Raw genomic sequence first — 22,424 nt, 5'->3', positions numbered from 1 at the left:
TATTTCAATTACAACTTTGGTCATGAAGAATAATGTTTCTCTATTGTCCACGTTCATAAAGCATAAAGCAACAGCATCAGAGCACGGTGCAGAGTCTCTAGATGAGTCCGTCATTCTTATTAAACATCCATGTTGTAGTCCGCTGTATAGAAAACTGTAGTTTCCATAGTTTCCCCACAGCAGTAGACACACAAAAAATGACGTCCGCTGGCGCATCATAAACACGTTGGATAGTGAAAGTGCATTCGGATTCTCTAAAGTACCGCAGTCTCTTCTCCTAAGTCCTTTTGAATTCTCCTATCCACTATCCCTTAACCCCGTGACGTTTCACTCAGAGGTCAAGGAATAGACGATAGGGTTAGAATTTAGGAGCTGATTTTTGGATTATCCGACCGCAGCCATGGAGGGGAGCACATAACACACACATCAATTGTAGACAAAAGATTCAAAACCACACATAAATTACTTGGCTTAAATAATAATAATGATAATTCACTACATTTTTATTAGAGCGCTTTTCCATGTGCTCAAAGCGTTTTACATTACATATTACACATATTAGACATGTAACAGTTATTACTGTGGACAATACCCACAGGAGCAAATTAGGGTCAAGTGTCTAGACCAGGGGTCGGCAACCCCTGGCACGCGTGCCAGCATTGGCACGCGGCACCGTAACCAGTGGCACACTAGGAATAAGTGGAATAAGTGTGCAAAATATTGAAATGGTATTTTCTGATCCTGAACGAGACCACCGCCAGAGCGCGTCTCCCCGTTACCTGCAGAAGGAAGCCATGCATGCAACGCAGCCCCGCTCTCTTTATCTCCAGGTGACTTTCTGCCGCTTTCCTCCGTGGTGCAGTGCTGATCGTTTCACCACAGAGGAATAAAGCACTTCACTAATTGCAGTACCCATAAGGAGCTGTACAAATGCAGCAGTTTTTGCGTCGCTGTGTATTTAGTTGAAAGCCCAGTGGCGATCTGCTCATCTGTTATCGAAATAATACGCTACAAAGGGGCGGACTGGCCATCTGTGTGTTGAACTTTCTTGTCGGCTCCCAGACCGTAGTCGAGGAGGGCAGAATCAAGAAGCTTCAGGTTCAATAACCAACTTTAACTTAAATGACTGGAGAGAGGCGAGCTCTTCTTGGGAGGCCGTTGCATTTATTTAGCTGTTCTTCTGTTTCACAAAATACATCACAGACCTCTGTTTTTCCGCTTCCTCATTTCACTTCCATGAGCCTAATATCCTAACATGTGTGCTCTGGAGAATCACAGAACGGACGATCGTCCTTATTATTATGCAGTTTAAACCAATTATTTAAAGGTATTTGTTAAATTCGGCATCATGTAAGTTGCGCTGACAGGTCCACACACTGCTTCCCCGCCCTCCTGCTGATAGTTCACGAGCGTCCAACACCTCAACCCCCGCCCCCTCCCGTTGATAATTCTCGATCGTTGACACCTATGGTTGGCACGCTGATAACTATTTTTTTTTTTAAATGGCACTTCATAACAAAAAGGTTGCCGACCCCTGGTCTAGACCCTAATTTGACGCAGTGGCGGCAGAGGCGGGTTTCGTACTGGTGTTCCCCAAAGCCTCTTGATCTGATGGTCAATGCTCTCTAGCCCACTGAGCCAAAACCACCACCAGAATGCCTATTCCCCATTCCCTATATTGATGACCAACAGCCAATTATTAGCTATCAAACTTTGGTTTCAGATTACAAAACAATTCCGTAAATGTAACAACCAATGTAATACGAACTCAGAAATGAAAAGTTAATTAAAATAATATTACAAATTGTTTGTTAACAATATTTAAAAATCCCCCCCTAAAAACTCACGTAACGTTTTTAAGTATAGAGGAACATCTTATCCGCAAAGGCACTATGTGTATAGAATAATAAAGCATTCTTTTATCTTTTAGCTTCATTAGAAAAGTGTTTTCAATCTTGTATTATAACACTACATTATAGTTAAATGTGGGCCTATTTATTCATTCCAGTAATATCTTCCCTTGAAAACAAGTTATTAATCCAAAAGACATTCTTAAGATTGGCAACTGTATAGTCAACATTTAAGTATTACTCTGCATAACCATCATTTGCTGTTGGCAGAGTAGCGATGCATGGAGATTCTTGAACAGAGAGTGGGACATCCTCTTCACAGTTCTTCGGTGTTGGTGCAACTATGGTTTGTGACACTTCTTCTTCACAAATTTCCTTCAGAGGTGGCTCATTATTCCACCCTTTGCTTCTGGCAAATATATAAACATACTCCATGAGATTAGGAAACAGCATCAACAGATCCAATGTGGCTGCCTCCTTGGGACTGAAAAACAGAGAAATAAAACAGTATTACGAAAAACCTCCCTGACATTCGTCTGCAATTGGCCAGTGGTTCCTATATTTTTGCCTGCGGCCTATTGAAAAGAACTGAAAGCTAAAGTGAACTGAAAAGTTACATTGGGAAAAACATTCAGAAACTCTTATCATAAAGAAATACTTCCTTTATCATGAATGTTAGAATGAATATTACTTGTCAAATGACCTAATCTCAGTTTACTGAGTATCATTTTGCACTTCCTGCCCTCACACCAGTACAATGAAGGTGCATTTATTTTCGGAAATGTTGTCCTAGTGGCAATAACAAAAAATGTATTCCTTCCAGCAAAAGAATATCTAGAGTAATAAGTAAGAAAATATGATGATGAGGATAGGATTAAAGCCCCTAATGATTTGTAATTCAGTTTGACTTACCAGTGCTCATGGAGGTTTCGTATGAAGCGCAGTAATCCCAACGTGTTGTCTGGGTAGCATTTCTTCTTGCCTTCCATCTTTTCCAGCAACTCTCGTGTAAACTGATGAAAGATATATAGTTAGTTAGTTTAAAGGTGGAGTTCAGTAATACAAAAAAGTGAGTTATCAAATAAAGAATAAGTGCTATGGTATGGTCACCGTATGTTTCCACCCGTTAAAGGCTCCATCCCCAGCACACTCATCCAGTGAAGAAATGAATTCCTGGTCAGCATCTTTATATCTTTCCACCTCCTTCCTGTTTCCAATCTTCTTCAAGTATTCTACTTTCCTGAAAGATAAAATGTATATTTAGGGAGAAAGCTTTGAATGTCTATTTTCTACAAAGGACAGTGTAGATACAGACTGTTAATTCGAGAGAGAGAGCAATAGGTATTAGTACTTGGCATGACTGTAATCATTTGGCTAACACTTTACTCCTAGGGCTACATCTTTGACAAAATAAAAGCAACTCAAACCTTTTTGTCATACTGTACTGTCTTATTTAAAAAAGCTGACATTCTACACACTTGGGGAATATTTCAATAACAGCAGTTGATGACAAAATCAGATATGACTTTAAAGAAAATCTTATTATTTAAATGTATTGTTTGATTTTGACTAATCATGCTAGCTGCTCTTTGTGTGGTTAGGCAGTTAGTCGGCCAGTCCACCATCTTGGTTCAGACTGAAATATCTCATCATCTATTGGATGGATTGCTATGAAAGTGAGTACGGAAATGATTGATGAACATTTACTTTTCTCTAGTGCCATCATTCATTTAAATGTTGAATTGGTTCTCGACTAGGTTTCTGAGGGAAAACCATGTTATTTGTAAGAAGTGGACTTAGTCACCAAGACATAGCATGTATTCCTATTAGAATAGACTCACTTGCTGAAGACCTTAAGTCAGGGGTGTCAAACTCAAGGCCCGTGGGCCAAATCCGGCCTGCAACCTCATTTTAAGCGAAGAATATAATAAACAATACAATTGGTGTAATTGTTGAATATTTGCTTTCAAGTTATTACCAGAACTGATAATGATCCAATGCAGAGCCAATAATGTAATATTATACATTATTTAATATATATTATGTATATTTATATAGTCTTAAAGTTACAACCGGCCCTTTCAGTGCAACCATAATGCTAATGTGACCCACAATGAAATTGAGTTGGAAACCCCTGCCTTAAGTCTTGTTAACGCTATGCCATAAAACATACAAATAATAGAGAATCTGTTTATTTAATCAATTGGCCATGATAGATGGGATTGTACCTGTAATGTTTCCAGAAGAAAGGATGTTTCAAGCATTCTTCCACTTTAGGTCTGTTCTTTGGTTCTGCATCAATCATCCACTCAATGAGGTCTTTTGCCAACACGTCTTGAACATGGTCCAAAGTGTAGTTCCCTTTAACAATGTTGTTCTCACATTCATAGGATATGTCTCCAAAAGGATGGTGTCCTCCAGAGAGGACATAATAAATCACCATCCCTGCCACCTTAAGAATAAACACAACATTTAAGCAATTGAGGAAGTATTTGTACACATAGTGACCAATAACATTTGAGTAGCAGAACGACTGACCTGTATGTCAGAGTTTGACTTGTACCCTATCTTAGTGTTGTCCTTTTCTGATAAAGTCTCCTTGGCCATCCAGCAACTTGTTCCTGCTTTGTCTGTGAGACAAGTTGTTTGGTCTTTGGGTAACCGTCTACTGATGCCAAAATCAGCTAATCGTGCCTTCCCCTTCACATCTGAAAGATAAATCAGGAAAACAATCAGGAACAATATTTTTGACAGAGCTTTAAAATTAAATATTTTTCTGAAGTTATTTTCATTATTTAATTGTTTTGTAAACTTATCTTACCGATCAGAACATTCTGTGGTTTGAGGTCCCGGTGGAGAATGGGACGTGCTTGACAATGAAGAACACTTAGACCCTCGAGAACCTGAGAGACAAGTTCCTTTCTCAGCCCATCATCATCATGAGTTTCAATGTGTTCTTTCAAAGTGTATTCACACAGTTGAAGAACAAGATATCCAAAGTGTTTATCGTGTGATTGGTCAATGTATCTCACAATGAATGGATGATCAAGAGCCGGAAGTCGTAGAAATTCTTCTTCACACTTTAGCAATGCATAGTTGCGTTTATACATTTTCTTAATAGCAACTTCAGTGCCATCATCTCTCAGCCCCAAGAAGACATCAGTGCCATTGCTTCCCTGTGCTATGCAGAATTCTTCTTTATCCACATATATCATGCTCCCTATTCTGGTTTCCTCACTTTCATCAGTACTCACAAGCTTCTCTAACTTTTCTCTCCACCTCACGCTGCTTTGTACCCATCTGCGTTGCATTGATTCAGTAGTTTGGACATGGAATGACTTCTCATTTGAAGTGGTCTCCTCAACAGGGCCTACTGTTGGATTAGATGAAGCAGTGCAAACTTTCTCATTTGGTTCTTCTTGATTTTCTGACTGTTCCTTGTTTTTCTTTTTCTTCTTCTTTTTTTTCTTCTTCTTTTTGGATTCAGGAAAGACTGTAGAGTCCTCAGAGTCCATGCTTGGATTTCTGAGATGATCTTTCAGTTGCTTCAGCACTTCTTTCAGCTTCTCATTTGCTTTCATTTCTGCAAACCTCAGTATGTCATCCGGCACTGAAGTTATCCCCACTGATGCAAAGATGTTGGTTGCATTTTCAACTGAAAGTAAGTTTGCGAATGTGCCGTATGTGGGAAGTCTTATGTCAGTGTTTCGGCTCTCTACAAAAGGAGTTATTGTCTTGCATATCTTCTCAACAAAGCTCTGATCCCAGCTATTTCTGCCTTTTGTTTTCTGTGTTATCACATATAGAGTGGACAAAACAGCTTTCCATATATCAGGTCTCTCTTTTGAGCTAAGCTGGTTCAGTAGTTGGGAAATTATATCCAAAGCTTGCTCATTTGGTATATCTTCAAGAGTGCAAAGAACTGCATGTAAAGTGGCCATTGACATTACAACATAGTCCTGGGGAATGTTTGGAAAGCGACTGACGGCACCTGCAATGTAGGTGTCAAGATTTCCAGTGTCCTTCAGCCATTTGATACTTAGCTGCTTCTATTTTTCTGCAGTTGCATTAAAAAGACTTTCAATCATTGTCAGATGGGTCTGAGGATTCTCCAACAGCATGTGACTGTCAAACGTTTTGAACACTTCTTCAGGTGTTTTTTCTGGCACAGCAATTCCCATATCTAGGAAATATCTGAGTTTGGAGCACAATTTATCTCCCTTCGATGCAAGGTCATGAGTCATCTGAGATATTTTTTCATTGTGACATTTATCTTCAGCCCCAAACAACAATGTTACCACTGCACCAGCTGAAAGGAGAACCCTGAAGACATCGTCCCTGTCATGGATGGCAGCAGTTTGCAGAGGGGTAAACATTGGATTCGATCCATTTGGATGAGCTTTGGCTTCAAGCAGTTTCTCTATGAAAATATCTGGTGCTTTGGATTGTGAGACATGATGCAGAGGCGTAAGGCCTCTACTGGAAGCCTCGTTTGGGTCAGCGCCCCGATGCAAAAGGAATGTAAAAATATCCTCATTTTTATTTACAACAGCAGCTATCAGTGGAGTTATATAGTCATTAACTTCTTTGCATGGGTAAAGTTCATTAACGTTGGTGTCCTTTACTAATTTCTTGAGCTTCTTGAGGTTGTTGTTAATAATGCTCTTTATTATAAGATGTGTTTCATTTGGGGGAGCTAACAGTTGTACCTGTGCAATGATATTCATTTCTTGGTTTCAAGGTACCTGTGACAAAAAAAGAGAAAACTATGATGTTACTTTTCCAATATTTGTTGCCACTTTGAATATGCCGTCTATATGACTACATACAACACTGTACAAATAGAGATTACATAACTCCTGAGAGGAGTGAGTGCTACACCTTGTGCCTCACTAACCATTCTAGACTCTGAACTTCCTCCTTCAGGCTGGAAACCAGAATTCAACTTTAAATGACCATTGCTGTGTAAATCCTTTTATAGCTTTGGGTCATAGGAACAAGGATAAACATGTAGTGTTATTAAATAAACATTCATTATGAATTACATCAAATAACCATAAGAATGGATCATGAACAGGAGAAGGGCAACACGAGTGTGCTCGTTTTAGGAGACCACACGGATTATTCTAAGCTAAAACAGTATTAGAGGATTGAAGAGAAATTAACTTACGATGTCAACGTGGGATGTCTGCAGCAGTATGAGTTATATCAAAACTTAACATGCTTTGCTTTTTCTGTGCGATCCGACTCTGGCACTCTTCCTCTCTCTGACTGTTAGGACTTGCTGGACTAGATGGGAATGATGGGCGGGGTTTCCAACAGTCTCTACCGCTCCCTCTATGTCTCTTTAGAAAGATCCGACTGTATGAAGCAGGAAATAGAAACAAGTTATTTAAAGTAGGGTTTGCACATTTACAATACAGAGGTTCTCAAAGCATTTGAATTTATTTTTGCTATAGTTATATACTACCATTATCATAGAAAGCACAGCAACTTTATAATATATTTAAATAAATAAATGCACAAGAAATAGCACTTAAATCTTAAGAATCAAAGCAGGATCGGCTACTTCCAACCTGTCTACTTGTGGGAAGTGAAGAATTCTTTTTTTTAAAAACACATATACTTTATTTTAAACAAATTGATATCTTAAATGGCAGCCTAAATTTCCAAGACAACAAAGTGTTAATAACCAGGAACCTAAACCTTTTTGGCCACTGCTGGAGTTATAGAAGAACCAACAACCGTGTCATTGACAGAAAAAACGTTTTTAATCTATTTAAACGAAGCAGTTGGTGTAAATAAGCCCTTCTGCCATCTTTCTAATGGATAACAGAAAGACAAACAGGTTCCTATCTGACAATGGTTCAACTTTCAGGTTGTATAATTCTGCTGTGGTAGGACTTTTTGCAGTAAGCTGTGCTACTTACACCGTCAAACTAGGCACATAAAATGGGTTTAGGGTTAGGATATGAAGCATTCTGAGTTAGAGGGTTATCAGCTGGACATTATGTAACTCTGTGCTGTAGATGTGTACATGTGATGCTAGTGCATAAATAATATTCTATATTTTATGGTCATACCTGTAAGGAAGCTGCCATCTTAACCCCAAACTCTTGATTTGTTCATTTGTAAACCAGTATTAACGACTGACTGTTGAACTTCAGATTTATGCTGTCACAGTCCTTTTCTTTTTGACAGTGCTCATTTGCATTGTGGTTTAACTGTGAGCAGAGGCCTCCTATGAAAGCTCACATTGAATTACATTACAGTGGTTTTTAACATCATTTGTCTCATGAGAGCTTTTTCACTGAAAATCCACTAAACCAAAACAGTAAAGTTGCAGCCTTTGAGTGAATACAAAATGTGGATATAGTCACAGATACGTTAACAATTATTTGTTCAGAGTAAAGCATTTTTGGATGTCACCATCGATTATTTTTTGGAACCATAAGAGACACAAGAGTGAATACAACTGAATGTGGAAAATACATTTTAGGCGGGAAACATTTTACCATTAACTAAAAACACACTGTGAAAGGGTTAAGGTTCAAAAACAAAAACACTGGACACACCAAAAGTTTACATCCTCTGCCACGTCCATGTATCTCACAATGGATGGATGATCATTCTCTGGAAATCATAGAAATCCTTCCTCACGCTTCACTTCATAGTTGCATCTGGTCATTTTCTTAATAGCAATTTCAGTGCCATCATCTCTCAGCCCCAAAAACACTTCAATACCATTATTTCCCATTGCTACCTATTCCACATTCCAGGGTTAGTTTGCTGAAATGATCAGTCTGAGCACTTCTTCCGGATCTTTAAGAATTCTCATCTCTAAGATTTTACCAGCATGTTCAACTGAAAGTACATTTTTATATATGTCATTGTTACGGCCGTCGTCTCTCCGGTCCTATTGATTCTGTATTTGATCTGTCTGTGTGTATGCAAATGAGCTGTGAGGTTCCCTGGATGTCATTGGATGTCCCACCCTCGCTTCCGCAGAGGTGATTGGATCGACGTCCTCCAATCCCTGCACACATCCGGCGCACAACTTCCGGGGGCAGGACTACAAAAAGCCGTGGACTGTGAACATTCAGGAGGGTCTGCTGTGCGAACAGACGCCTCACTCTACTTGCTCTTGAGATAACCGTGTTAAACGGTGGTTAAATTGTGTATTCTTTATTAGTATTGTGTTTAGATTAGTTTAGCTCCATGTTGACTGTTTGTTCCTTAGTATAGTGGTGTTTTCTAAACAGGCTCTTTTGTTAGTTTGTATCCGTTTGACTGTGAGGGTTATTTTGTTACTTTTCGTTTAGCATCTATTTCCTGGTGTTAAATAACTAGGCTCCTTCTGTTGGTTCTTCATTGTAATCCTGCGCCTGTTTTGGCCTTTGTTTGTGCCAGGCTGCATGCTTTATTATTTTGCTACCGCTTTATATCTATAAATAAACGCTTATAATTATTATACCAATTCCATACTGGTGTATGTTAATCTCCTTTACCCTAGAGGGGGGGACGTAACAGTCATGAATTAAGGCTCAAATGTCATCAGAGTAGTCTTGAAACACAAAAGGAGCAATCGTCTTGCAAACCTCCTCAATAAATGTGGGATCCCAGTCTGTGGTGCCTCTTGTTGTCCGTGTTATCATTAATAATTCTTCCAGAATGCCTTTATAGTCAGTTTGCTCTTGTGGAAGCTGTCCCAGTAGTAGGCTGATTTTAGCAGAAGCTTGTTGCCATTAAAAACTTCAGTTATAGAGCACTTACAAAAACGGTTCTGTCCCTATGGCCACTATTGATGAGTTTGAAACATTTTTTGGTATCAAATTGTGAAACATGGAATCCCATCCAATGTAATGCTACACTTGGTCCTTAGCAAGCATATGTTATGTTCTTTAAATATATTAAACATGAACTATTTATGTTTTAAAGGAGTAATAAAGATGAACTCGATTAGTGGCTTGATATAGTCCACGTTTTAGCTCATGACAGATTTTTCAATATTGGTGTATGAGTATAATCAACAGGAATAGAAAAGTCTAAAGAGTTTAAAACTTGGGCAACTCTTGTAATAAAGACTATATTATTGTTATCAACCAAAGGGCCTGGCTTGTGGTCTTCATTAGGGTTATTAAGAAACACATTCATTTAACGTTTTATACGATATGAAGCAAATAATTACAAGGTTTAAAGGCATCCAGTAAAAACCATACACATATTAGCCAATGGGGCAGCCACACGTAGATGTGGTTGGTATGTGATCATGTGACTTCAGGTAAATTACAACTCAAAACAGGCAGAAAAAAAGGGTGCGCCTAATAATACACCTGACTTAACAATACCTGTGTTATGACACATCTCATCTTTATTTCTATACTTATTAAAGTGAAGCCAAAGAGATGGTCATGTACATTTTGTCAGGTAAAAGAGAATATCTTTTACATTTCTAATAAGAAAAGTTAATAGGCAGAAACAAAGTTAGTCATGGTTTGATATCCCTGCCAGTATAACTGATTTAGGAATATGTGATTAGGAATATCAAAAATGCTGAAAACACTACAGTCCTTGTCCAAAGACTCTTGATCAAGGGGAATACAACGTTGACCAAGGCTGATGCAATCTCATTTTAAACCGATCCAGTTATAAATCTGCTGACATGATCGTGTCTTCAGGTTATAATCACATGCACGCACATTTTATGTTTCCTGTAACACAATACAAACTAAAAGATCAAGTCCAAAAAGCATTACATATGACTTATTTGATCTTTTTTTTATATCATAGCCATTGTTCCTAGTCCCTCATTCTGGTTTGCAACTATTGCCTAACTTTCTGTAGTTCAGAGCTCTACTCAGACTTTAGGGAGAGTACAAAAAGAGTAGAAAAAACGACTTACAAAGTTTAAGTATGATGTCTTCTTCAACCACGCTCGATCTCTTTTGCCGTTTGAACTGAGGAAGTTCTGAGCACAACAGTCCCTCCTCGATTGTATTTGTTCTCCTTCCTTTTCAGAAGCTTGTTTTTTGTTGCTAAAGGTACAATTCAAGCCATTTAAGAATTAAAATGCTTACATAACATGCCCTCTATAACATTTAACCTGTTGTGGAAACATGTCATGATCAAATTGATATGAAACAAATGAGATAAATATCGCTGTGACACTAATGTCACAGCGGGACAGTACATTTGGAGTGACACATATGCACAATTTGAAATATTATTATGATCTGCTGAGTTAATTTAGCTGATTCAATGATATTTAGTTAATATATTCTTAATTCTTCAATTCAAAGAATGTTCAACCTAATTTAAAACAAAAAATTATCCTCATTAATGAAGTTATAAATAAGAGTAACTTTACCATTAACGCTGAATGTGACATATCACTTTTCAGATCTTTAACACTGGGGGGGGGGGGGGGGGTTAGGTTTTAAACTCACTGCCACTTGTCTTATTTACTAAATATTATGGGGGTGAAACTGAGCTGCAGGCTTAACATCATCTTATATAGTAAAAATCACACACACACACACACACACACACACACACACACATTTTGTTAGGTTAGAAATTCAGAAATCTGCATCGCACATGAACCTATAAGCATAATCTTACAGATAACTTTATGGATAGTTTAACACCTGGAGACTTGGTTAAAGTTCATACATGCACTCATCAGTAAAAAGGAGAAGCTGAGAGGTATGTGGTTAAAACCATATTTCACTGAGCCATATCCCAAATACAAACATAAGGAAAATCATCAAATCAGATGTTATACATTTATTTTGATACTCAACAGATACATTTATTTTACAGTCATTAAGATTAAAACAGAATCATACCAACACCAATGGAGCATGTTGTTGAAGTTTAGACTTCTGAGATTTTCTCTAAAAACAAAGCTACCGTCTAGTTTGTGAACTACGGGTACTGGAATTGTCGTCCATTTGTACAATGTATACTTTGTAGCCTGTAAGTCAACATTCAGTATCCTCAAAAAACAGAATGAATGCTACTTCATTCCTCACCATCCTTCTGACAGGATGGACAAGAACTTAAAAAAAATATAAAATCACCGTCCCAAAGAAATGCATTACATCAACTCCCTCACTTTCTGCTCCACCAACATGTTATAGCAAATACATGGTCATGCAAAATGATAAAATATTCTAAAACGTAAATGTGAAAATAAAAATAAACTATAGTAAAATCTTTAAAATATAGAAGTGTGTCAGTTTCAGGTACTTACTGGCAATATTGATTCATCAATAGCTACAAAAAGTATTAATTTGAGATGCAGCTAATTCAGTGGTTTAACATTTTCAATTTCCTAATGTTTTTATTTATCATATGCCTTGTGTATAATCATTTGTAAAGTAGCTAGACTGAAGCCATACAAAAATAATGTTGCAAATACAGGTAGTATAGTTCATCATAATAATGTTTTTTAAAAGTTATTTAAAAAAAGAAATGGAGGAGAAAGTTCCCAAAATTGAACTACAGTAGAGTATCTTACGATCTACATATTGTTACTATCAGCCTTTGGAAAATAGTTACTATGAACAATGCACATGCAAAGCCTTTCAGGCGTATTCAGATTGGACACTATGCAGTAACAGTTAAAAACTATTACATCAGAATTGCTTGTGCTTTTATTCTCTGACTGCTTACAAGACTCAAGTATTTCTTCACTTCAAGTCGCTGGGTTGAGACTCTTGTACGGGGACAGACAGAGGCTCCTCAGGGCTTGTGGATGTAAAGCTGGTGCTGATGTCTTCTCTAAGGAACATTTCCTTCAACGGGGTCTCTGAATTCCACCCTTGGGTCTTGGCAAATTTGTAAACACATCCGAAGAGGTCAGGATATATCTCCATCACATCAACTTGAGCTGCATCAACCTCACTGCAAACAAAAAAAGGAAAGATTTTACCTCAAAGTTATGAGGGGAGAAGAGGCAGACTGTGTACATCAGTGATGTTTGGTTGTTCTATCATAGTTGACCTACAATGCTTCCCTTCCCTACGGTATCACTGTGGACGTTTTTGTCCATATGGGTCATTTTTCACTTTTCATTTTGCAATAACTTTGGTTCTGTTGATGCAAATGGCCTGATTTTTTGTAACAAGGCTATTTTCTTGATATAGTTTGGAATTCCAATTAAAACATTTCAAATCGGTCTTTCACTGTGTAACAAATCGACTACGCAAATTAGTCATTCGAGACAAAAATGTCCACTGCAAAATACTTTGATAAAGACATTAAATTAAAAGGTTTTTTTCACAACTTTTTTGGGCTCAATCTTCAAAGCAACTTCCGCCCTAATAGAAAATATAAAAAATGTAATCATTTTCAGGATTTTAACCCTTTAAATGCCATTTTGAATACATGAAACTGCTGTTTTTTTATGATGAAAACAGAGAAAATGAGTTATTTTCCCAAAAATACATATCTGGTGACTGGCTCTTTTTTATATATATATATATATATATATATATAACAGTCTTGGATATGTTAAAGATTAGTAACAACATTTATTTTTGGTGGATTATTAGTTTTTGCACCAAATCAGATTGAACAAAAAAGTTACATATTAGTCATTCGGGACAAAGATGTCCACTTCCAAAAACTACTCTAAAATGACAACAGATTAATATTTTTAAAAACTTTTTGGGGTTAAATCTTGCAATCAACTTCAGTCCTGATCAAAAATACCAAATGTTAAATTATGTTCAGGATTTTAACCCTTGAACTGCCAGTTTGAAAACATGAATTTGCGTTTTCTATGAAAAACATGCACAAAAAGGCAGTTATTTTCCATAAAATGAATGTTGGGGGGGGTCGGCTTTTTTTTTTATCACAGTCTTGGATATGTTAAAGATTAGTAACAACATTTATTTTTGGTGGATTATTAGTTTTTGCACAGAATCCGATTAAACAAAAAACTCACACATTAGCCACTCGTGTCCCATCCACTCCCATTATAACCACATCTTTTGATCTCTCCGCCATACCGGTATAAAATCATGCATTTTGTAATGTTAGGGTTTTATATTGGAGGAAAATAGTTCATTTTTTCCTTTTTATTCTATATCACAAGATGTGACATTTTATCATTGAATTACATGCTTGTCATTTCTTGGTTCCTTTGCCTGTTGTATAATGGGGGCCCTGACAGCCATTGGAATACATGTATGCAACTAATATGATGTAGGTGTGTTGGTATGGATGTGGAAGAGTGGTATCAGCTGAGAAATGTATGTGTGTGTGTGTGTGGTGTGTGTGTGTGTGTGTGTGTGTGTGTGTGTGTGTGTGTGTGTGTGTGTGTGTGTGTGTGTGTACAGAGACAACAATATACAGTAGATTTGTGTTTACAGCAAGTCGCAGTTTTCGCCTTATATCTTTCTTCTTTCTTTCTCTCTCTCTTTTTCTCTCACTCCCTCATTCCCAAACTCATACACACTCGTACATATTAAACCTCCTTATACCTTGTGTGTGTGTGAGTGATTTTGTGTGAGAATGAGACTGGAGTAAGTGTGCTCTCATGGCGTTTTGTTTTTCATTTGTGCTGTTTCATGTGTCTTAGAGGTAAACAGATGTATGATCTTGACCCAGCTTGACCTCGATGTTTTGAATGGTTTGGAACTTTAAAAGTCCTTTGATAATGTCTCTTTAGCAAAACAGACATACACAGCCATACATACACTCCTTGAAGTAAATATAAAACACCTGGCTGCAAAGCCAAAGCTTCAAATATGTGTAGTTTGGCTGGATGGTCATTTCATTCCTGTGATACACAACAAGCAGTAAGATGAAGAGAGCTTCTCTGTGGGACAAAGAGGTCTCATGCATGCCCGTAACTTCAGCTGCAGGACTCATCCTCTGAAACAGAAACACTCTGAAGAAAGAACACACTGTTATTTACTCACCATAACACACAATTATCCTTGTTTTTATTTATTTGTTAATTCCATAATCTCTGGCTTTTTGGCCGTCCGTCAGGAACTGAATTCAAAATAAAAATCACCCGGAAACAGACGTAGGCATTTCTGTCAGGGTTTGAGTTTTTGTGTGTCCAGTTTTGGGTTATTTTGCTGTTCTGTCCTCCCTGTCGTTAGTTTCCCTGGTGTGTCTAATTGTCTGATTGTGTTCACCCTGTTGCCCTTGTGTTTCTCCTCCCCTGCCCTGCTGTTTCTCATCTTGCGATTACCCCTCCCTGTATTCTAGTCTTGTCTCTTCCTGTGTTCAGTGTTGGTTCATTTTTTGTCGTTCATGTCTCCCTTCATGTTGTCACAGTCACTTTTTGTTTTGGATGCTACCTCGTGCCTTGTACCCTTTTTTCTTGGATTGTTGTTTTTCAGGTTTTTGTGATTAAAGCTCGCCTTTTGTCCATTTTGAAGTCAATAAACACTTTGAAAATCTTGAAATCTTGAAAGGGATGTGCAAAATAGCCATTATACAGTCTTAATTAACTATTAGTAGAGAATAATTGTAATGAATATACTTTTGTTACTCGTTTCTATTCATGTCAATTTGCAGATAAATGTTTAGTCCTTCTCAAGCACCAACAATCAAATATCTCTCCTGATTGTTGGCATTTGACAATCACCTTCCCTGAATTTTACTCAGGTGTAACTAAAGTCTGATTTAAGGGTTTGTTTATATTTCACATCATTAATCAGAATCTGCAAAGTAACTCAAATAAATGTAGTGGAGTAAAATACCAGGTTAACCTCTGAATTGTAGTGGAGTAGAATTACAAAGTAACAATGAGCTGTCATGTGGGGTATATAATAATGCTGCGCATTAATGGACAAAAGCGATTTTCACCCATTTATTAATTATATGTTTTACATTTGATAACGCCAATGTGTTTAATACTGGCAACTTCTAATTGTGAGAAAAACTAAAAACGCTCAGTATAGACGTCCCATAATTTTGCTAAACACAATAGCCAGCATGTGTAGTTCTGGGGGGCGTTCGATTCCAGTTTTGGATAGTTGGTGTGGTTTTGGTTCCATTTCAAACAGGCTGTTTGACGCCTCGGCGTAACCTTGGCAACACTGCCACTACCAAGATCCAATCCCAGAGCTTGAAGATTAATCACGGGGACGGTAGTCCTAAACGATAGCTGGGGATTATGGGTAGTGTAGTGTCTTCGGCAATCCTAAACTCAGAAATGTTTTTCGGATTTCATATCGCATTAACACCATATCCCTACATGCATTGCGGCTAAAACATCCAAACAGCGAGCTTAAACCATAGCTAAGGATCTTGGGTAATCAGTTCAGTGGCTGTGTATCGCAATGTTGCTTGAAATTTCCTTTATAGTCCTACGTCTGTTTTCGGTTATTTTTATTTTGAAATTCAGTTCCTGCCAAAAAGCCAGAGATTATGGAATTAAACAAATAAATAAAAACAAGGATAATTGTGTGTTATTGGTGAGTAAATAACAGTGTGTTATTAGAAAAGAATAACAAATTAGAAAGAAAAATGTGTTTTAAAAAAAATACAGATTTCAGTATTTTGAGGCTCTGAGCCCCATTTCTTTTCCTCACAGACGACAAAAGAAGCTCAGACATATACGATTTAAAATAAAAACAATAATCGCGGCTTGATATTGAGTAAAAACATGTTTTTATGAACCCCACAGCTGTCCGGTCTTCCAAGACCCGAATGGACAAAAAGACGTGCTGCAGGCACGAAACATACTACAATAGAAAATACATTGCTTTTAAATCGTTCTGTGTGACACGAAAAAAAAGGAGGAAATCGAATCAATAGATTAAATGTTGTGACTATAAAACGAAATGCCGTGAGATTGGGTTGGATAGTCGTGAAACGATGCAGAACATCTCCTTGATCTATCATTTCAGTAGGTGAAAAGTTGTATCTAAAATGCTGAATCATAACTTTGTCTTAGTATTAAATAGTAGGGTTCTTTCTAGAAAAATATAGTATGAGGGCAATACTGTGGCGCCGATCTTATAATTTATATCACTTCTCGCAAGAACATGACGCCCGTATACAAGATGGCGCCGTGGATGTAAAAAACAAGGCAATGTCAGAGCTCCGTAAAAACAAAGCTGTCTATGCCGTCTGACGGTCTATTTGACATGACTTTCACATTTTTGGAGTAATTATACAGTTGTTGATGTACAGAAATATTGTTCTCTGGCATCACTAACATTTTACGGGGAAAATCTGCATTTTGGTATAACAGCTTTAGACAAAACCCTGAATAGTATGTTATCCTTGTTTGTTTGAATAATCATTTTTAATTCAGTGTAAGGTTACGTACTAGTGCTCATGGAGGTTTCGTATACAGCGCAGTAATCCCAACGTGTTCTCAGGGTAGGATTTCTTCTTGCCATCCATCTTCTGCAGCAACTCAGGTGGAAACTGTGATCTAGTTCTAAGTGTTCTTTGTAAAAAGTTGTGGTAAGGATACATTTTTGGTTTCAAAAAGAGAATAAAACTTATGTTGCAGTCACCTTATCTTTCCACTGTTTGAAGGATCCAGCACATTTCTCCAGCGAAGAAATTAATTCCTCGTCAGCATTTCGACAGTTTTCTGCCTCCTTCCTGTTTCCCATTTTTTTCAAGTATTCTATTCTCCTGAAAAATTTAAATGTTTTTTAGACTATTTAGAAAAGATTTATACTATTTATAGAACAGTTAAATAACAGCATATTAGTTGAATAATCACAACCAATTGGCTATATGTTTAAAATGGTTGTACCTGTCAGGGGTCCAGAAGAAGGAGTGCTTCAAGCATTCTTCCACTTTAGGTCTGTTCTTTGGTTCTGCATCAATCATCCACTCAATGAGGTCTTTTGCCAACACGTCTTGAACATGCTCCAAAGTGTAGTTCCCTTCATCAATGTTGTACTCACATTTATGGGGTTTGTCACCGAAAGGATGGTGTCCTCCAGAGAGGATATAATAAATCACCATCCCTGCCACCTTAAGAATTAAAAGAACATTTAATCAATCAAAACGTTAACGTCAATTAAGTTTGTGTAACAGAATAACTGACCTGTATATCAGAGTTTGGCTTGTATGGTATCTTAGTGTCGTCTTCTTCTGATAAAGTCTCCTTGGCCATCCAACATCTTGTCCCTGCTCTGGAAGTGCGATAAGATGTTTGGTCTTTGGGTAACCGTCTACTGATGCCAAAATCAGCTAATCGTGCCCTCCTCTTCACATCTGCAGGAAAGATCCAGACCACAAACATTTTTCCTACTTTCTTAAAGTTAGTTTCATGATTTTAGTACATTGTGGACTTATCTTACCGATCAGAACATTCTGTGGTTTGAGGTCCCGGTGGAGAATGGGAGGATCTTGACAGTGAAGCACCCTTAAACTTTCGAGAACTTGATAGACAAGTTTCTTTCTCAAGTGAGTATCATCCTGAGTTTTTATGTATTCTTCCAAGGTGTATTCACACAGTTGAAGACCAAGATATCCAAAGTTGTCATCCTCCCATTGGTCAATGTATCTCACAATGGATGGGTGGTCAAGCTCTGGAAGCCGTAGAAATCCTTCCTCATGCTTCAGCACCTGATAGTTGCATTTGTACATTTTCTTAATAGCAACTTCAGTGCCATCATCTCTCAGCCCCAAGAAGACTTGGGTACCGTCACTCCCTTTTGCTATGCAGAATTCTTCTTTATTTACATATATCATGCTCCCAATTCTGCTCACTTCTTCATCAGTACTCACAAGCTTCTCTAACTTTTCTCTCCACCTCACGCTGCTTTGTTCACATCTGCGTGGCATTGATTTAGTAGTTTGGACATGGAATGGCTTCACATTTGAAGTGGTCTCCTCAACAGGGCCTACTGTTGGATTAGATAAAGCAGTGCAAACTTCATCATTTGGTTCTTCTTGCTCTTCTGACTGTTCCTTGTTTTTCTTCTTCTTTTTCTTCTTCTTCTTTTTCTTCTTCTTATTGGATTCAGGTAAGACTGTAGAGCCCTCAGAGTCCATGCTTGGCTTGCTGAGATGATCGTTCAGTTGCTTAAGCACTTCTTTCAGCTTCTCATTTGCTTTCATTTCTGCAGACATCAGTAAATCCTCCGGCACTGAAGTTATCCCCACTGATGCAAAGATGTTGGTTGCATTTTTAACTGAAAGTAAGTTTGCGAATGTGCCGTATGTGTCAAGTCTTATGTTAGCTGTGTTTTGGCTCTCTACAAAAGGAGTTATTGTCTTGCATATCTTCTCAACAAAGTTCTGATCCCAGCTATTTCTGCCTTTTGTCTTCTGTGTTATCACATATAGTGTGGACAAAACAGCTTTCCATATATCAGGTCTCTCTTTTGAGCTAAGCTGGTTCAGTAGTTGGGAAATTATATCCAAAGCTTGCTCATTTGGTATATCTTCAAGAGTGCAAAAAACTGCATGCAAAGTGGCTATTGACATTTCAACATAGTCCTGGGGAAGGTTTGGAAAGCGACTGACGGCACCTGCAATGTAGGGGTCAAGATTTCCAGTGTCCTTCAGCCATTTGATACTTCCCTGGCGGTATTTTTCTGCATGTTGCCCACTTGCATTAAAAAGTCTTTCAATCATTGTCAGATGGGTCTGAGGATCATCCAACAGCATGTGACTGTCAAACGTTTTGAACACTTCTTCAGGTGTTTTTTCTGACACAGCAATTTCCATATCTAGGAAATATCTGAGTTTGGAGCACAATGTATCTCCTCTCGATGCAAGGTCATGAATCATCTGAGATATCTTTTCATTGTGACATTTATGTTCAGCCCCAAGCAACAATGTTACCATTGCTCCAGCTGAAAGGAGAACTCTGAAGAAATCGTTCCTGTCATGAATGGCAGCAGCTTGCAGAGGGGTATACATTGGATTCGATCCATTTGGATGAGCTTTGGCTTTAAGCAGTTTCTCTACGAAAATATCTGGTGCTTTGGATAGTGAGACATGATGCAGAGGCGTAAGGAATCTACTGGAAGCCTTGTTTGGGTCAGCGCCCTGATCCAAAAGGAATGTAAAAATATCCTCATTTTTATTTACAACAGCAGCTATCAGTGGAGTTATATAGTCATTAACTTCTTTGCATGGGTAAAGTTCATTAACGTTGGTGTCCTTTACTAATTTCTTGAGCTTCTTGAGGTTGTTGTTAATAATGCTCTTTATTATAAGATGTGTTTCATTTGGGGGAGGAAACAGTTGTACCTGTGCAATGATATTCATTTCTTGGTTTCAAGGTACCTGTGACAAAAAAAGAGAAAACTATGATGTTACTTTTCCAATATTTGGTGCCACTTTGAATATGCCGTCTATATGACTACATACAACACTGTACAAATAGAGATTACATAACTCCTGAGAGGAGTGAGTGCTACACCTTGTGCCTCACTAACCATTCTAGACTCTGAACTTCCTCCTTCAGGCTGGAAACCAGAATTCAACTTTAAATGACCATTGCTGTGTAAATCCTTTTATAGCTTTGGGTCATAGGAACAAGGATAAACATGTAGTGTTATTAAATAAACATTCATTATGAATTACATCAAATAACCATAAGAATGGATCATGAACAGGAGAAGGGCAACACGAGTGTGCTCGTTTTAGGAGACCACACGGATTATTCTAAGCTAAAACAGTATTAGAGGATTGAAGAGAAATTAACTTACGATGTCAACGTGGGATGTCTGCAGCAGTATGAGTTATATCAAAACTTAACATGCTTTGCTTTTTCTGTGCGATCCGACTCTGGCACTCTTCCTCTCTCTGACTGTTAGGACTTGCTGGACTAGATGGGAATGATGGGCGGGGTTTCCAACAGTCTCTACCGCTCCCTCTATGTCTCTTTAGAAAGATCCGACTGTATGAAGCAGGAAATAGAAACAAGTTATTTAAAGTAGGGTTTGCACATTTACAATACAGAGGTTCTCAAAGCATTTGAATTTATTTTTGCTATAGTTATATACTACCATTATCATAGAAAGCACAGCAACTTTATAATATATTTAAATAAATAAATGCACAAGAAATAGCACTTAAATCTTAAGAATCAAAGCAGGATCGGCTACTTCCAACCTGTCTACTTGTGGGAAGTGAAGAATTCTTTTTTTTAAAAACACATATACTTTATTTTAAACAAATTGATATCTTAAATGGCAGCCTAAATTTCCAAGACAACAAAGTGTTAATAACCAGGAACCTAAACCTTTTTGGCCACTGCTGGAGTTATAGAAGAACCAACAACTGTGTCATTGACAGAAAAAACGTTTTTAATCTATTTAAACGAAGCAGTTGGTGTAAATAAGCCCTTCTGCCATCTTTCTAATGGATAACAGAAAGACAAACAGGTTCCTATCTGACAATGGTTCAACTTTCAGGTTGTATAATTCTGCTGTGGTAGGACTTTTTGCAGTAAGCTGTGCTACTTACACCGTCAAACTAGGCACATAAAATGGGTTTAGGGTTAGGATATGAAGCATTCTGAGTTAGAGGGTTATCAGCTGGACATTATGTAACTCTGTGCTGTAGATGTGTACATGTGATGCTAGTGCATAAATAATATTCTATATTTTATGGTCATACCTGTAAGGAAGCTGCCATCTTAACCCCAAACTCTTGATTTGTTCATTTGTAAACCAGTATTAACGACTGACTGTTGAACTTCAGATTTATGCTGTCACAGTCCTTTTCTTTTTGACAGTGCTCATTTGCATTGTGGTTTAACTGTGAGCAGAGGCCTCCTATGAAAGCTCACATTGAATTACATTACAGTGGTTTTTAACATCATTTGTCTCATGAGAGCTTTTTCACTGAAAATCCACTAAACCAAAACAGTAAAGTTGCAGCCTTTGAGTGAATACAAAATGTGGATATAGTCACAGATACGTTAACAATTATTTGTTCAGAGTAAAGCATTTTTGGATGTCACCATCGATTATTTTTTGGAACCATAAGAGACACAAGAGTGAATACAACTGAATGTGGAAAATACATTTTAGGCGGGAAACATTTTACCATTAACTAAAAACACACTGTGAAAGGGTTAAGGTTCAAAAACAAAAACACTGGACACACCAAAAGTTTACATCCTCTGCCACGTCCATGTATCTCACAATGGATGGATGATCATTCTCTGGAAATCATAGAAATCCTTCCTCACGCTTCACTTCATAGTTGCATCTGGTCATTTTCTTAATAGCAATTTCAGTGCCATCATCTCTCAGCCCCAAAAACACTTCAATACCATTATTTCCCATTGCTACCTATTCCACATTCCAGGGTTAGTTTGCTGAAATGATCAGTCTGAGCACTTCTTCCGGATCTTTAAGAATTCTCATCTCTAAGATTTTACCAGCATGTTCAACTGAAAGTACATTTTTATATATGTCATTGTTACGGCCGTCGTCTCTCCGGTCCTATTGATTCTGTATTTGATCTGTCTGTGTGTATGCAAATGAGCTGTGAGGTTCCCTGGATGTCATTGGATGTCCCACCCTCGCTTCCGCAGAGGTGATTGGATCGACGTCCTCCAATCCCTGCACACATCCGGCGCACAACTTCCGGGGGCAGGACTACAAAAAG

At 37.8% G+C, this 22,424-nt stretch overlaps 1 protein-coding gene across 3 annotated transcripts; it reads right to left on the bottom strand.

Annotated features, from left to right (window-relative positions):
- Positions 1-1,543: 1,543 nt before the first annotated feature.
- LOC307034076 (serine/threonine-protein kinase/endoribonuclease IRE1-like) lies at positions 1,544-20,703 on the bottom strand. Of its 3 annotated transcripts, none has more exons than XM_079672798.1 (7): positions 7,021-7,213; positions 4,672-6,595; positions 4,389-4,558; positions 4,079-4,302; positions 2,961-3,090; positions 2,763-2,863; positions 1,544-2,334 (listed from the first exon to the last, which is right to left on the bottom strand). In XM_079672798.1, exons 2-7 carry the CDS (start codon positions 5,795-5,797, stop codon positions 2,088-2,090), a joined length of 1,998 nt encoding a protein of 665 aa, XP_079528924.1. In that variant the 5' UTR covers positions 5,798-6,595; positions 7,021-7,213; the 3' UTR covers positions 1,544-2,087. The 3 variants fall into 3 exon arrangements, with proteins under 3 accessions (XP_079528924.1, XP_079528925.1, XP_079528923.1); XM_079672797.1 differs by lacking the exons at positions 1,544-2,334; positions 2,763-2,863; positions 2,961-3,090; ... (2 more) ...; positions 4,672-6,595; positions 7,021-7,213 and adding exons at positions 11,559-12,758; positions 17,155-17,255; positions 17,348-17,471; ... (2 more) ...; positions 18,149-20,087; positions 20,513-20,703; XM_079672799.1 differs by having other exon boundaries at positions 4,672-7,211.
- Between the last annotated feature and the right edge of the window lie 1,721 nt (positions 20,704-22,424).

The sequence above is a fragment of the Notothenia rossii genome (assembly GCF_949606895.1).
Source record: "Notothenia rossii genome assembly, chromosome: 3".
Taxonomy (NCBI): Eukaryota; Metazoa; Chordata; class Actinopteri; order Perciformes; family Nototheniidae; genus Notothenia; species Notothenia rossii.
Note: the sequence above shows the minus strand (reverse complement) of the source record. Positions and strands in the feature narration are given on the sequence as shown.

Coding starts and splice junctions, on each gene's coding strand:
- LOC307034076 (XM_079672797.1), bottom strand. CDS start 20,069: ATGAATATCATTGCACAGGTACAACTGTTTCCTCCCCCAAATGAAACA. Junction 18,063..18,148: donor ACCACAGAATGTTCTGATCG/GTAAGATAAGTC, acceptor TCTTTCCTGCAG/ATGTGAAGAGGAGGGCACGA. Junction 17,472..17,595: donor TTCTTCTGGACCCCTGACAG/GTACAACCATTT, acceptor TAAATTTTTCAG/GAGAATAGAATACTTGAAAA.